Source organism: Mauremys mutica, chromosome 1, assembly GCF_020497125.1.
Source record: "Mauremys mutica isolate MM-2020 ecotype Southern chromosome 1, ASM2049712v1, whole genome shotgun sequence".
NCBI lineage: Eukaryota > Metazoa > Chordata > Testudines > Geoemydidae > Mauremys > Mauremys mutica.
In genome coordinates, this window is record NC_059072.1 from 100,230,071 (window position 1) to 100,245,851 (window position 15,781).

Here is a 15,781-nt window from a genome sequence, read left to right on the forward strand (position 1 = left end):
TGTGTAGTTTTGCTGTGCATTGTTAAACAGTTGTCGTGTTCTGCCCTGGAAATACATTTTAGTAGTGATCCACCTCTGTTTCTCTTACCTACTGCTCAGATATATTGTGAAGCTTATTTAGTTAGTTTTAGTAACTGACTTGGAGATGTTCATGAAAAAGACTGTGTAGACGCACAGACATTGGTACTATTTTGTTTTGTTAGTACTGATGGTTCCAACTTCCAAATGGTATTACAGCCCACTTGAGAACTTCTGTGCCATTTGTTGTACCATTCATAATGAATTTAAAATAATTTAGCACAATAAACTATGAAACAAAAATGTCTGGATTGCAAAGCACAACACATAAGACATTGGCCACAGTCTTGTTTATGTCATTGTGTATACACATCAGCAGTGTCAAGTCTGTAGCTCCTTGAATAATAGCAATGAAGTCACTGTACTAAGAAAGCTGATTAGACTCCACACAGATCTTCATATTGTGCCTGCATCAGGCATATGAACTATCAAATGGGTTGATATTTGTGACTAAGGTCATTCCCTCTATATTTACTCTAAAATATTCTATTGGCAGGACTTTAATTCAAGGAGATAAAAAAGCAGGGTTTACTATTTTCTGGGCTGATGATGGTCTGGACACTGGACCAATTCTTCTGCAGCGGGAATGTGATGTAGGACGGAACAATACCGTGGATGACTTATATAATCATTTTCTTTTCCCAGAAGGCATAAAAGCTATGGTAAGTCTGCCTGTGCTGAATACAGACATTTTAAAAGGAAAAATATGGCACGTCTAATCCTCTTGGAATTTGAACAGAAATGAAATATAATTAGATACTAAAGAAATTGGAATATACTGGACCAGATCTTCAGCTGAAGTGTTCCATTGACTTCAGTGGAGCTATTCACACCACTGGAGGCCCACAATATTTTGAGTAGAGGATAAATCCTGCTCCCTCCTAAGTCAATGAGCCAAATTCATCTCTGATGTAACTCCTTTGACTTCAATGGAGTTACACCTGCATTGAATTTCCCCTGTTGTTTTAAATTGGACTGATCAGCAGCAAATAGTTTATAGCATCATAGAAAACAGGAACTTGGAGCTTTCAAATTAAAAAAATGAAAATTGGAGACAACATTTCTGTTAGAGCAGGGGTCTCAAACTCAAATGACCCCGAGGGCCGCATGAGGACTAGTGCATTGGCCCGAGGGCCGCATCACTGACACGCCCCCTTGCTGCCCCTGGCCCCACCCCCAATCCACCCCTTCCATGAGGCCCCGCCCCTGCCCTGTCTCTTCTCCACCTCCTCCCCTAAGCGCGCGCAGTTTTAATAAATATATACACTCAGTAATGCACCTCACTCAAAGGACAAAACACGCACTTAGATTTACTGCCTAAGGCTCTGGGAGGGAGTTTGGGTGGGGGAGGGGGTCTGGATGCAGGCTCTGTGCTCGATGCAGGCTCCAGGCTGCGGCAGGGGGTGGGGGTGCAGGCTTTGGGACGGAGTTTGGGGATAGGAGGGAGTGCAGGGGTGAGGGCTGTGGGGCTGAGGGCGAGGGGTACATGATGCAGGAGGGGGTTCAGGGCTAGGGAAGAGGGTTGGGCTGTGGGGTGAGGGCTGTGGATGAGGGGTTCATGATGCGAGGGGGCTCAGGGCTAGGGAAGAGGGTTGGGCTGTGGGGTGAGGGCTGTGGATGAGGGGTTCATGATGCGAGGGGGCTCAGGGCTAGGGAAGAGGTTTGGAGTGTGGGGTGAGGGCTGTGGATGAGGGGTTCATGATGTGGGGGCGCTCAGGGCTGGGGCAGAGGATTAGGGTGCGGGGGGATGAGGGGTTCATGATGTGGGGGCGCTCAGGGCTGGGGCAGAGGATTAGGGTGTGGGGGGATGAGGGCTCTGGCTGGGGCTGAGGATTAGGGTGCAGGGGGATGAGGGGTTCATGATGTGGGGGTGCTCAGGGCTGGGTCTGAGGATTAGGGTGCGGGGGGAATGAGGGCTCTGGCTGGGGCTGAGGGTTTGGGGTTGGAGAGGCTCAGGGTAAGGGAAGCCTGCCTTGCCAGTACAGGCGGAGGGCAGGCACTAGGACCCTGCACCCTAATCCTCAGCCCCAGCCAGAGCCCTCATCCCCCCGCACCCTAATCCTCTGCCCCAGCCCTGAGCGCTTCCCTTCCCCCCCCCCCCCAGCCCGGCCCCGGCAGGTCCCGCTTCCCTTCCCCCGGCCCGGCCCCGGCGGGTCCCGCTTCCCTCCCCCACCCCCCGGCCCGGGCCCGGCCCCGGCCCCGGCGGGTCCCGCTTTCCCCCCCCCTTACCCGAGCACGTCTCCGGCGGTCCCGCTCAGAGCCGCGTGGTGAGGGGGCGGGGCTGTGAGCTCCACGCCGAGCGCAGCGCTCAGCCCAGAGCTCCCAGCCCCGCCCCCTCCCCACGCGGCTCGGATCGGGGCGGGGCTCAGGCGCTCGGACGGAGACTCGGCGCTCTATGCGCCGAGGCTCCAGGAGAGGGGCGGAGGCGGGAGCCTCCGCTTTTCTCTTGGGGGCCCCTGCGGAGCTCCCCTGGGGAGCTCCGCGGGCCGCAGGGAAGAGCTCCGCGGGCCGCATGCGGCCCACGGGCCGCATGTTTGAGACCCCTGTGTTAGAGCTTCTTTTGTTTTGTTATTTTAAAAAAGGTGACTGTTTCCATGTGTCACAGAAGGCACGAAGACAGTTGCAGTTTGACAGTGTCCCCAGAGCAAATTAACTCTTCTGCTCCTTGCTACTATCTGAGCACCACAGCCTGTAAATCTTTACTCACAGGAGTAATCCCATTGAAATCAATGAGATGATGCAGGGGACTAAGGACTTGCAGGTTTGGGCTCTGTTATTTAGTAAAATTGCCAGAACCTTGTTTTACTTACTTGTGGATCAGGAAGTCAAATTTAAACCTAAAAGTGTGGACTTTGGTGTGTGTGTTGGTGCATATCACACACACACACACACCCATAACAGAAAACATAGTTTGTTTTTAAAAAATGCTATGTGCATGGAACAGTAGAAAAATCCGCTTCCCCTTTCTTGTTGAATATTGGCAGGGATTTACACGGGAATCTGCCAAGTAATTGCTGTTTTTGCAATTTTCAGCTAGGCCTCAGACCTGCAAGGATTATGCAAGTGCTTAGCTTTATTCACTGTGAGTGAGTAATACTCTTGATGTGAATGGGCCTGTGGTGGATAAAGTTAGCAAATGCATAAGTCTTTGCACAATCAGTCCCTTACACTTCATCAACCCTGGATTAAAAAAAAAATAAAAAGCCAAGTCCTCCAGCCTACATAGGAAAAACTTCTACTGACTCTAATAAGTATAACTGACGGGAGAGTATGTTTAAACAAAGAGAAAATTTGGCCTATTGGAGCAATTAAAACTGCTTTTTTCCTGTTTAGGTAGAAGCTGTCCAGCTAATTGCTGATGGTAAAGCTCCTCGGATACCTCAACCTGAAGAAGGGGCAACATATGAAGGGATCCAGAAGAAAGAAAATGCAGAGGTACTGTAGTGTTAACAACACTGTGTTGCTAATCACAATGTAGTTACACTTTATGTTCAATGTGCCAAAAGATCTCTGGTGTATTGGTACTACTCCAGTGGAAGTCAATGAGAATTGTCCCTTTGACTTCAGCGTGTGCAGGACCTAGCAAGAACAAATCTGGCACCGGTAGAAAGTGCAGAAATATTTTATCATTTTGACTTGTTTTCTACAAGCTCTAGTTGTAGAAATTATTGGTCTAAAAATAAATTAATGGGCTAATCACACAAACTCATCTGAGTATAGTTCGTGCCACACACACTGTCTTTAAAGACAGTTTAGACAGTGTATTGTGGTACCAAATACTCTCTCTGGACGAATTCTGTTAACAGTACGGATGTGAAGTCTGGAGCATACAACTCAGGAGCAGTGCGTAGGAGATATGCACGTAGTAAAATGCCCATCCTGCCTGAGAGAGAGATGAGATCTAATAGGGTGTGTATCCGAGCAGGAGCGAGGGTTGTCTGCATTCTAATCCCAGCTCTGACTTCAGCTCAGGCCTTGAGCGAGTTACGGAACCTCTCTGTCTCTGTTTTTATTATTATTACTCACAAACAAATATGATCTGTAACTCCATGTTCACTTGTGATCACATTTTAACAAAGTACCCGGATCAAGGCGTCTCAAACTCTGGTCCATGAACCTTTCATAGTCTTCAGAATACTTACTGGTGCTCCAGAGAGAGCTAGATCACATAGTATTGACTTCTTCTCTTTGCTTCCAGCTGTTTTTACAGATGTTTAGCCTCTTCTTTGCAAATAAAAAAAAATGCTGTTCCTTAAAAGCAGCTGAAAACAAGAAGGAGAAAGATTAGCTTCCTCTTCTAGGGGCTGCATAGGAGAAGGATTACAAGAGGTAACAGGAGCAGGCCTTAAGGACAGGTGCCATCAGCAGTAGCTGCAGCCAGAGAAGAGGCAAGATATGCCAATGGGAAAGGAATTCCCAGAAGAGAGTGGGAGGAGGCCGTTGAGCAGCATGGGTGAAGGAAAATGGGACCTGTTGGCAGAGAAGCATTTGCAGAGGAATAGGGGGAGAGAGAACAGAACTGATGGGAGGAGAAGATTAAATAAAAAGCAATAGTATACTGTGATTCCCTTTTCTGAAAACAGCACAAACCCAAGAGCTGCTTGGTTGGTTTATATTCTTTCCTATCTCAGGATTTGGTTCTGCAAGTGCCAAGAGACCATATGGTCCCTCATGGCCATCACTCATGAAACTTAATCTTCTGTTGAGTCTTTGATAGAGTACTCTACACAGTAAGGACCTGCTCCTACTCCCATTTAAGTCATTTCGAGTTTGCCACTGACTTCAGAGGGAGAAAGTTCAGACACAAATTACATAATTTACAATGGATCTTGTATTTTATAAATAAGTATTACAATCACTTCTAATGACTAGTGTTCAGCTGGTATTTTAAAATGTGGTGTTATTCCTCAAGGACCTAATCCGTGGCCTCCCAAGGCTGCTGGAAAGGATCCCATTGACTTCATGGAGCTTTGGATCTGGCTTCTATGAATTTGAAAGCACCTAAGGGGCTTAAGAGCACAAGTCTTATTGAAAGTAAATGAGACTTGTGTTCCTAAGTCACTTAGATGCATCTGAATCTCCCACCCTCTATTCTTTTCACTAATAAAATGGGAGAGGCTTATTCCATGATTCCTCCTCTGTATTCATGGGGTAGAATGATACTTTTTGATATATTTAAGTTATTAATATCTTAAGACATTTAATCCCTTTGCTCCCAGATTTTTGGACGAATTCCACGGATATGTAATAGAGCCCTAGGCAAAGCTCATATGCCCTGAATTCAGCCTTTTATATTTAGCAACATAATGTCCTATCAAGGATAATCTACAAGGCATCAATGTGTGTAGAACAGCTGCTGTTTCTTAGAATTCTTAATATATCAGACTGCCTGTAAAAATGCATTTGGATTAGACCTTTCTTTTTTTGCCAACAAATTGCTCTGGACTCTCTGCCAGAAACAGATTTCATGCTGGGAAAATTTAATTCTCAGCCAAATAGATGGAGTTTTCAATGAGTATTTTTAAAAAAAAATTATCTAGATAAAGACTATAACGGGAACATATTTTATATGGTTTGTTCATGCTCGACCAGTTGTATAATAAGCTTCCTTGCTTTTTCTACCTATTTAAGCAGGGACCTTACCCAAGACTGGGAAAAGCCACCATAAATTATATAGCGTGCTATCTGTGACTCCTCCATTACTTTTACTACAACAGTGCAAACTATTGATAACAGAAGGGGTAAAAAAAACAGCATAGCAAAGCTTTCAATCTGTAGCCTCAATAGAAAGTCTTCATAGGGAGATTGTGGAATCTCCATCTCTGGAGATATTTAAGAGCAGGTTAGATAAATGTCTATCTGGGATGGTCTAGACAGTATTTGGTCCTGCCATGAGGGCAGGGGACTGGTCTCGATGACCTCTCAAGGTCCCTTCCAGTCCTAGAATCTATGAATCTATTAAATCTATATAAAATGCTGCCTACTGCCTTTTTCTGCCTCAAGAGTTATTGACTGACATTTTTGAAGAGACAAATAGATCTACAGATGGTTTTCCCAAAATGATCGCAGATCTAGAAAGAGAAATGGCTTGGATCACATTCTGGTTGTCCCCATACACTGCTGGACATCCTGGGTATACCAGCAAAACAGATTAAGGAAGAATGGCTGAGTCCTAGCTGTTCTGATAATCCCCTGGGGAAGAGGCATATTAGACCTTTGCAACAGGTGCACTGGAGGGTTGCTGCTGAGGATGCCTCAAGTTAAAACGAGCGCTGTTGTTTAACTTAAATGATGCATGTAAAATTAAAATGAGTTATTAAGAAAAACTTAGAGCCTTTTAGTTTTATTTATCTATTATTGTAGAGTTATCACACTTGTTAAATTTGTGACTGTGGTCCCAACCTTGTTCTCCTCACTCAGACTCAGTTCATTGGGAATTCTGCCTGAGTAAGGAGAGCTTGATGAGACGACGTCTTCTTTTCTCTGTTGTAAAACCCTGTTGTCATCAGCTTATATCATAGCTATAAAATGTTCTCTGAGCTTAAACTAGAGAGACCACTGAATATCATGGGCTTGGTTCTGTAATAAATATTTTTTAAAGTCCATATCATATCCCATAGCAGCAGAAGTGCTAACATAATGCATGCATTGCATAGGATTACAAGGGTCATAGATGGGTTATGCAAAAGGATCCTTAACACAGCCTGATCCATGCATGTTCCCTGCATTAAACTGACTCATTCTTTGAATACCTTGTGTGAATCCCAGGCTGTATTAATGTTTCACTTAATAAAGAGTTGATAAAGGGTTAATACATGATTAGGGTTTTAATAAATGATTAATCAATTGTTATAGAGTCCCCCAGGGTGCTTATAACTATAAGTAACTCTTTTTACTGATGGGATTGTACCCATTTCTAACACATACTTCTTGTGTCTTTAACATGAATATAATCTGTCATTTATTAACTCTTTCTATGAAGGTTCCATTTATGAAAAGTTTATAAAGTGGAACCCTTGCATCCTCCATGTGTGATCCTCATACTTATCATATGAATGAGAGACTTTGAAAAGGAAAGCTTGTGCAGAAGCAGTTTTGAGTAAGATTCATAGTGTCCCAATTTACAACTCTGATGACTAGCCTTCTAGAAAATGTGAGTTTTCCTAACCAAGACCCCGTCTAGATTCTTAAATAAACAACTGAAAGAGAGAAATGACTTGTAGCTGTTATTATTGGAAAGAAATGTTATCTTTATTTATAGCGAGGTAGGAAAGAATCAAATCATGCATCTTGACTTCCTAGATTTCTTGGGACAAGCCTGCAGAAGCTTTGCATAACTGGATCCGAGGGCATGATAAAGTACCTGGAGCTTGGACAGTGATTGATGGCCAGGTATGGTCTGTGAAATTTAAGTGTTTCCTTACTTTTCCTACCATCTTTGTTATTTGATTTTGTAATAAAAGTTACAGATGAGATGCAGCCTCCTTTTGGTGATCACATGCAACTCCCATTGATAACAATCAGAATATAGATCAAGTCACTTAATAAAATGTATCTGTGATGGGTGCCCCCTCCCCTGGGTGCCACTTGTAACTGGGGTACCACTGAGTCTGCCTGACCCACCAGCCTGGGCTCCCTTTACACTATATTGCTGAGGCAAGCCAGCCAAGCTCTCCCTCGTGTTTCAGACTGCACTTAACCAGCACACATACAGGTAGGGACACACCCAGCTGCAGCTTTACACACAGATGCTAAGATCAGCTAAGGAACTGCCCAGTACCCAAGTGCACACCCTCCTCTGGAGTGCAAACCCAAAATTATACTGTTTTGCACTGCACAGAGAACTGTACAGCGTAAGCTCATGAAAATCATCCCCTCCCTCAATGTGGAGAGAGAGAGATGCAACAGCTTTTTGCCCCCCAGTTATGAATTCCACACATTGGGTTTTAGACGAGACAAAAACAAGTTTATTAACTACAAAAGATAGATTTTAAGTGATAAGTGATAGTCATAGACTTTAAGGTTAGAAGGGACCATTATGATCGTCTAGTCCAGGGGTTGGCAACCTACGGCACACGAGCTAAACACGGCACGCAAGCCGATTTTGAGGGGCACGCTGCTGCGGTCCTGGCCCCCAGCCCCTCTCAGCCCCGCCGCCCACCGCTCTCCTCTGCGGGGGCAGGAGGCAGAATCTTGGTCCTGCGGCAGCCAGGCTTCCCCCCACACACCCAGCCTTCTGCCCTACACCCCCACACCCCCTCTGCCCTGACCCCTGAATCCCCCCACACCCCCAGCCTTCTGCCTTGCACTCCCCACACCCCTCTGCCCTGACCCCCGAACCTCCAACACTCCCATTGCCCTCTGCCCTGACCCCTGAACCCCCTCAGCCTTCTGCCCTGCACCCCCACAGCCCCCATCCCTCTGCCTTGACCCATGAACCCCCCCACACCCAGCCTTCTGCCCTGCACCCCCACAGCCCCCATCCCTCTGCCCTGACCCATGAACCCCCCCACACCCAGCCTTCTGCCCTGCACCCCCACACCCTCCAGCCCTGTGCCCTGACCCCTGAACCTCCCCGCCTGGTCTGGGGTCCCAGCCTGCTGCCGGCCTAGGTGAACAGAACCCCAGGCTGGCAGCGAGCTGAGCAGGCTGGCGACATAAGATCAGCATTTTAATTTAATTTTAAATGAAGCTTCTTAAACATTTTGAAAACCTTGTTTACTTTACATACAACAATAGTTTAGTTATGTAATATAGACTTATAGAAAGAGACCTTCTAAAAACATTAAAATGTATTACTGACACACGAAACCTTAAATTAGAGTGAATAAATGAGGACTCAGCACACCACTGCTGAAAGGTTGCCGACCCCTGGTCTAGTCTGACCTCCTGTACAGTGCAGGCCACAGAATCTCACCCACCCACTCCTGTAATAACCCCCTAATCTATGTCTGAGCTATTGAAGTCCTCAAATCATGGTTTAAAGACCTCAAGGTGCAGAGAATCCTCTAGCAAGTGACCCGGGCCCCATGCTGCAGAGGAAGGTGAAAAACCCCCAGGGCTGCTGTCAATCTGCCCTGGAGGAAAATTCCTTCCCAACCCCAAATATGGTGATTAGCCTAATCCTGAGCATGTGGGCAAGACTCACCAGCCAGACAACCAGGAAAGAATTCTCTGTAATAACTCAGATCCCACCCCATCTAACAGGATAAGTTGGGGGGGGCATAGCAGCCTGCTGGCAGCTGCTATCCCTTCCCTACAGGTTCTGGTGATGTAGGTAGCCTGTCTAGGAAGTAAGGGGGGCTCTTTGTGCCCTCTTTGGCCCCTTCACAGGTCCACGGCTGTGCTCACAGTTGAGTCCTAGTAAATAACATTAGGAGGTTTTCCAAGCATTCTCAATTTAGTCATTATAATTGTTGTTTAATTTTTATATTACCATATTGCCCAAAGGCCCTAATCAGGATCTGCGCCCCACAGTGGTAAGCACTGTGTAAACACTGAGATGGATACTGTGTTTGCCTTCCAAAGCTTGCGGTGTAAGAAGACAAGAAACAAGGGCCTGGCCTGGAATTACGTAGCTGTCACTCACAGGATTTTCCTGGGCTTGCATTTGGGCAAAAACTTGCATATGCTGGGTTGTGATGCCCCACAGATAATATAGTCACACAATTTTTGCAGTTTACATGTAAAGGGAACCAAAGGACTATTATCCCCCTTTAACAAAAAGCCCTACAAGTGATCTGGACACTCAGTTCCCACTGATTTCTAAACTGGTTTTCAAAATCTTGGGGGGAGGGATAGCTCAGTGGTTTGAGCATTGGCTTGCTAAACCCAGGGTTGTGAGTTCAATCCTTGAGGAGGCCACTTAGGGATCTGGGGCAAAAATTGGTCCCGCTAGTGAAGGCAGGGGGCTAGACTCAATGACCTTTCAAGGTCCCTTCCAGTTCTAGGAGATTGGTATATCTCCAATTATTACCTAACAGCAGGAAAACAATGTCATTGCATTTTCAGCATGTTGAGAGAGATTTAGAGCCTATGCATCTGTCATTCATTTTGTTTTGTAGATGGTTACTTTCTATGGGTCATCATTACTTGATGGGCCAGTGCCTCCTGGACAACCATTGGCAATAAAAGGCACCACAAAACCTGGGCTTATAACCAAAAATGGCCTAGTTCTTTTTGGTAATGATGGAAAGATGGTAAGTGTTCAAGATAAATAATGTAGCCGGAGGGCGGGGAGCACGGGCAAGGAAGGTGAAAAACTGTATGGGCTGATCAACATTAGGAGAAAATGTAAACTGTGTGGAAATTTCATGCCATTCAAATCCAGATGTAATCTTTGCAATGCTAGTGATAGCAGCCAGGTAATCAGCCATGAAAATGTCAATCTTCTATTATTTCATGAAGAGTGCTAAATGCCATTCTGGTCTTTATCTTAGGTATTGTCAGGATCCTGGGTGAGGGTAGGCAGGACTAATGATGGGAGCTTGGGATCCCAGAACTGAAAGCAGGAGTCAGAGCCAGGATCAGGGTTAAGAATCAAGCTGAGGGCTAAGTCAGAGTTCTGAGCTAAGCCAAGGGTCAAAGACAGAGTCAGGAATCTGGCCGATACTGGGTCCATGTCAGAGTTCCAGGGGTCGATCGGGAGTCAGAATCCAAGTCAGAGCTGAGATCGGAACCAGGAGTTCACTAACAGAGGAGCTAGGCAGTCATGACAAATAGCTAAGGATTCTCATTGTTGCCTGGGCACCTGCTGGTATGCCCCATGGACTTATACAGGGACAGGGTGCCAGTCAGGGATTGCTAAAACCAGTGTCAGTCAGATCACCCTGGGTAGAACTTCCCATGAACCTTAGCAGATTGTTTGCAGGGAGTAACTAGGTTCCAGATGCCACCAGCTGGCAGCGTGGGGATGGTGGTTGTCCGGTAACCTTACAGGTCTATGTTCATGTCCCACTGATCCTTACAGGCATTTCCCTTCCACCCATCATATGTTCATTTCTATGATATGTTAAACTGTACCTATACTTACTATAGTTTGTGGTGAAGAAAATATTTAAAGATACCTTTATCACAGATTTGAGATTTCCTACCAGACACTTACTCATTTCAGTATTATTCGAATTAACACATTAATTTCTCCTTGGTACATTTTACAGCCTTTCCATCAACTTAAATCATATTCCCTCTTTTTCAGTTGTTGGTGAGAAATCTACAATTTGAGGATGGAAAAATGATCCCTGCATCTAAATACTTTTCATCTGATGAGATGTCTGTCATAGAACTTACAGAAGAGGAGAAAAAGATGGCAGAAGATATCAAGGTAATTCTGTAAACTAGTTCAGCAGGATATTAGTTTACAGAAAAGCATTAAAGACGTCTAGGCACAGACATGATATAACTTACCGTATTTTCCGCACTATAAGGCGCACCTAAGAGCCTTAAATTTTCTCAAAAATTGGCCGTGCGTCTTATAATCCGGTGCGCCTTATGTGTGCACTGAGTTCCAAAATCTGTAAAAATGTTGTTGTGCGACTTTGGTAAGCGCTTTGCTTGATTGACTGTCGGACCATTTTTCGCTGACACAGGGACGTAATACGTAAACTACGTACGCTGGCAGCGATAAACCAATCAGAGAACATTACGTAATACGTACAGTACGTACGTTTACCTTCTCCACTCCTCCGGTAGGTATACTACCGGTATGCTGCAAAACAACATTTGTTTGTCTAAGGACCCCCGAAAATGGCACCAGTGAAGAGACATGCTTACGAGGCACAATTCAAACTACAGGCTATCAGTTACACGGTTGTAAATGGGAATAGAGCAGCTGCGAAAGAATTCAACATCAATGACTTTGATGGATTTGTGGGAGGAGATTGATTAAAAAATAATGTGAGTGTATTGTTAAATAGTAGAATAAAGTTCAACTAAACTCACTGTTTTGCTTCCGTTCCCTTTTTACTACACTATGAACACCGTTACCTTTTTTTGTAGACCGTATGTTTTAGCATGCGCCTTATAATACGGTGCGCCTTATGTATGGGTTAAGTACAGAAATAGATCCCGTAATTGAGACTGCGCCTTATAATCCGGTGCACCTTATAGTGCGGAAAATACGGTATTTAAATGTGCAATGTGCATATTTCTTAACAAAATATATACAAAAGTACAAGGATGAATGTTAAGCTATTAAAATTAATTCAGATGTGTTTGGAGATCAGGTTAGGTGTTCACAAATGTATATATGGTCCTAGAAACTTTTTCTTTAGATATAAGTGATTGATTCTAAAGACCAAGTGTTGGACCAAGTCAAGAAGAATGGTTTTGGATTATATGTGATGAGTGAGGAAGACACACTTCAAAGCAGAGTCAGAGCACCAGCACGACTTCTCCCCCCCACAGTGAGGCCTTCAGACACCAAACAAACAGGCGTTATTTTTTGCATGGAAACATTCATCAGCAAGATTTGATCCTATTTCTAAAACAGAATCTCAGGGCTTCTCTACACTGCCCTGCAGTTTGGACTCTGGGGCGGTGAAGATCATTGCGCATGAAAGTGCTGTGCTGGACTCCCCTGTGGGGATGCTGCGGGTTCATATTCAAGGTTTCCTGTGACAGAATGCTTAACTGTATTATATTATTCAGCCACTAAGGGCACCATGTGTGACATCCCATATTTAAGTTAACCTCAGCCATAGGTGGCAGAACATTAAAGGATCTTAATGACGACACATCTCTTGTGTATCCCTCTGAGAAGAAAGCCCTGTAGTCAGTCTTTATCTGATACAGAAGCCTGACCTGCTAGAAGCAGCCGTGTAATGTACCACATACAAGAAATACTTCACAGTTCCTGGTTCTTGTTAGTGGAGTCCTCAGACAGGGCAACATTAATGTGAACTAGGAACCTTTTAGTCTGCAGCATCCACACGGGAGAGTTGAAGCTCAACACTTAGGTGCACACTGCTATTTACACTTCTGTAGTCTGAACTACGGGGCCGTACTGTAGACAGACTCAAACAGAGTCTAAGGTTTTGTCTACACTGGCAAGTGAAAGACAAAACTTTCATAGTTCAGAGGTGTTAAAAAAACACAGCCCCAAAAGACAAAAGTTTTGTCGATGACAAGTGCCGGTATGAACAGCACTTTGTCGGCAGGAGCGTTCTCCTGCCAACAACGCTAATACCGCTTGTTGGGGTTGGAAGTTTTTTGTCTCGACAAACAGTAGCTACACTGCACGCTTTTTAGCGGCACAGCTGTAGAAGCACAGCCGTGCTGCTAAAAGCTGCATAGTGTAGACATAGCCCAAGAAACAATATTTCTTAGAGATGTGAATTGCCTTATTTGGTTCAGTGGAGACAACTTGAAACCAAATTATAAGAATTTAAACGTGCACATTCTCAGCAATTTCACCCCCATTTTAACAGAAATATACATCTAGTGTATTTATTCTATAGTACTACCTTTCAGCCCTTCCCCAGTGCCAAAAGTCCCTGCTGTACATATCCAACTACCAAATACTCCAGTCCTCCTCAGACCGCCCTCTTCACACCTCATGGGATCAGTTCCTATACATCTAAAGTGGTGCTATTATTTGGAAGATTAAGGTTATAAAAAAGATGGGCAAGAAAACTATTGGTATTGCATTGAATTTTGCTGCACTGTTATGCAACATAATATTAGGGGAAATAATTTTCATGCACAACAGGAATCCTTTTATAGTACTACTACTACTAATTATGGAATGTTATGCTGGAAGGTGCTAATGGCTGTCATCAAGTGGGTCTTTGAGCTTTAGATAATTGCAGAGCTGGTTAAAGCTGATGGGTGTGCACCACCCTTCTTTCAGGCTAAGGCAGGGGTGAGCAAACTACGGCCCCCAGGCCAGATCTGGCCCACGAGCCATTTTAAGCCAGCCCACAAGCTGCTGCTGAGGAGTGGAGTTGGGAGCTGCACAACGCGGCTCGGCCCCACTCTGGCGCTCCGGCCGGGGTGCTGGGGCAGGGGCAGGGGCAGTACCCTGTGGCTTGGGCCAACTCCAGCTGGGGTGCAGGGTCCAGGGCCACACCATGCAGCTCCTGGAATCTGCGGCATGGCCCCGCTTCGGCTCCTACGCGCTCCAATGGCCCCCTCCAGTGCTCCAATGGCAGCTGCGGGGGCAGTGCCTGTGGACCGGGCAGCGTGCAGAGCCACCTGGCCGCACCTCCATGTAGGAGCCGGGGAAGGGACATGCCACTGCTTCCGGGAGCTGCTTGAGGTAAGCACCACTCGGAGCCTTCACCCCTGAGCCTCTCCGCACGCCCCAACTCCCTGCCCCAGCCCTGATCCCCCACCTGCTCTCCAAACCCCTCGGTGCCAGCCCAGAGCACCCTCCTACACCCCAAACTCCCACCCCAGAGCCTGCGCCCCCAACCAGAGCCCTCACTCCCTCCCACACCCCAACCCCAATTTTGTGAGCATTCATGACCCTTCAGACAATTTCTATTCCCCAGTGTGGCCCTCGGGCCCAAAAAGTTTGCCCACCCCTGGGCTAAGGGGAAGGAGCAGTTAAACCCATTTTATGTAACGATTGCTGGAAATAGTGGGAGACTACTGCCCAAGATAACTGGCCCATAGCAAAACCTGAGCAGTTTCCTGGGACTGATTTCAAATGCACAGCCTAAAAGGGATTGCTTGGCAAGTTGTGTGCGTGTGTGAAAATAAGGAAGCCACCAGGAAGCAAGAGAGTGAAGCATGGCCCTGAGGGGGAGCAGAGGGACAGAGCTCCTTGGGGCACAGGCCTTTCTGCAGAGGCAGGCTTGGAAAACGTGAGCAAAGAAACTGTCTGCTGCTGTTTGTTCCTACTGCGTTCGGGGAACCAGGACTTTGTGTACATGCTCTGTAAATGGGCGGCGATTGGGGAAGGAGTGGGAGGCATTGCCCCCCCAAACTAGAGGCAACACAGGGGGGAGGACATCGGGTCATGTGCCCCTCAGATTTCTGCCTTCCATTTTGCACAGAGGTTTTCAAACTGTGTGGCGTGCTGTCCTAGGGGGACGTGCCCCACACTTTGAAAACCGTCACCGCCTGCCAGGAGCCAGCAGATCTGAAGCTGGTGGGAGTCGCCCGGCCCACATCTCTCTTCGCTGTGGAAGCTGGATGCTGCCTGGCTGCCCAGCAGCCCTCCCTGCCCTGCTCCCCGAGCCAGGCCGCCTCTGTGGGGCCAGGCAGTCTCCAGGCAGGGGGAGCAGCACAGCTCCGAGCTGCACCCCTGATGTGCTCTTGCTTCTCCTCCGAAGGAGCCTGGCCCAACCCCACATGTCCCCCTCCATGTTCCACCTCTGTTCCTATCTCCCAAATATACAAGTCAAACTACGCCTATGTTTGTAAATAATCAGGATTGCAACCAGAAGACTGGGGGGTGGAAGCTGGCTGTTAAGGGGGGCGGGGAGCAGTGAAGGGAGAGTGAGGGGAGCTACTGTGGCATGACGGGGGACATCCTGTTCCAGGCTGGGAATGGGCATCCCAGCAGTTCTTCAGCAGCTGGTGCCCTGTGTGCCAGTGCTCCCCTGTCCCCAACCCAGGTGCCTGTGCACTCTCCTGCAACCTGGCAGCTGGGGCACATGTTCCTCCCTGGACCTGATGTCTCTGCTAGGACCTGCAGTAGCTAGAAGATGGGGAGAGGAGAGCTGTCTATTCCTACTTGCTTCCTAACAGCCAGCCT

At 46.6% G+C, this 15,781-nt stretch overlaps 1 protein-coding gene across 4 annotated transcripts in view; it reads left to right on the top strand.

Moving 5' to 3' along the window:
• Window positions 1-15,781, top strand: part of ALDH1L2 (aldehyde dehydrogenase 1 family member L2) — a 51,374-nt gene that overhangs the window by 15,273 nt on the left and 20,320 nt on the right. For all 4 annotated transcript variants that reach the window (XM_044987494.1, XM_044987480.1, XM_044987473.1 and 1 more), the window contains 5 exons: window positions 575-740; window positions 3,412-3,513; window positions 7,381-7,470; window positions 10,143-10,277; window positions 11,276-11,401. In XM_044987494.1, coding sequence (XP_044843429.1) covers window positions 575-740; window positions 3,412-3,513; window positions 7,381-7,470; window positions 10,143-10,277; window positions 11,276-11,401 — 619 coding nt within the window. The remainder of the gene's footprint in view (window positions 1-574; window positions 741-3,411; window positions 3,514-7,380; window positions 7,471-10,142; window positions 10,278-11,275; window positions 11,402-15,781) is intronic.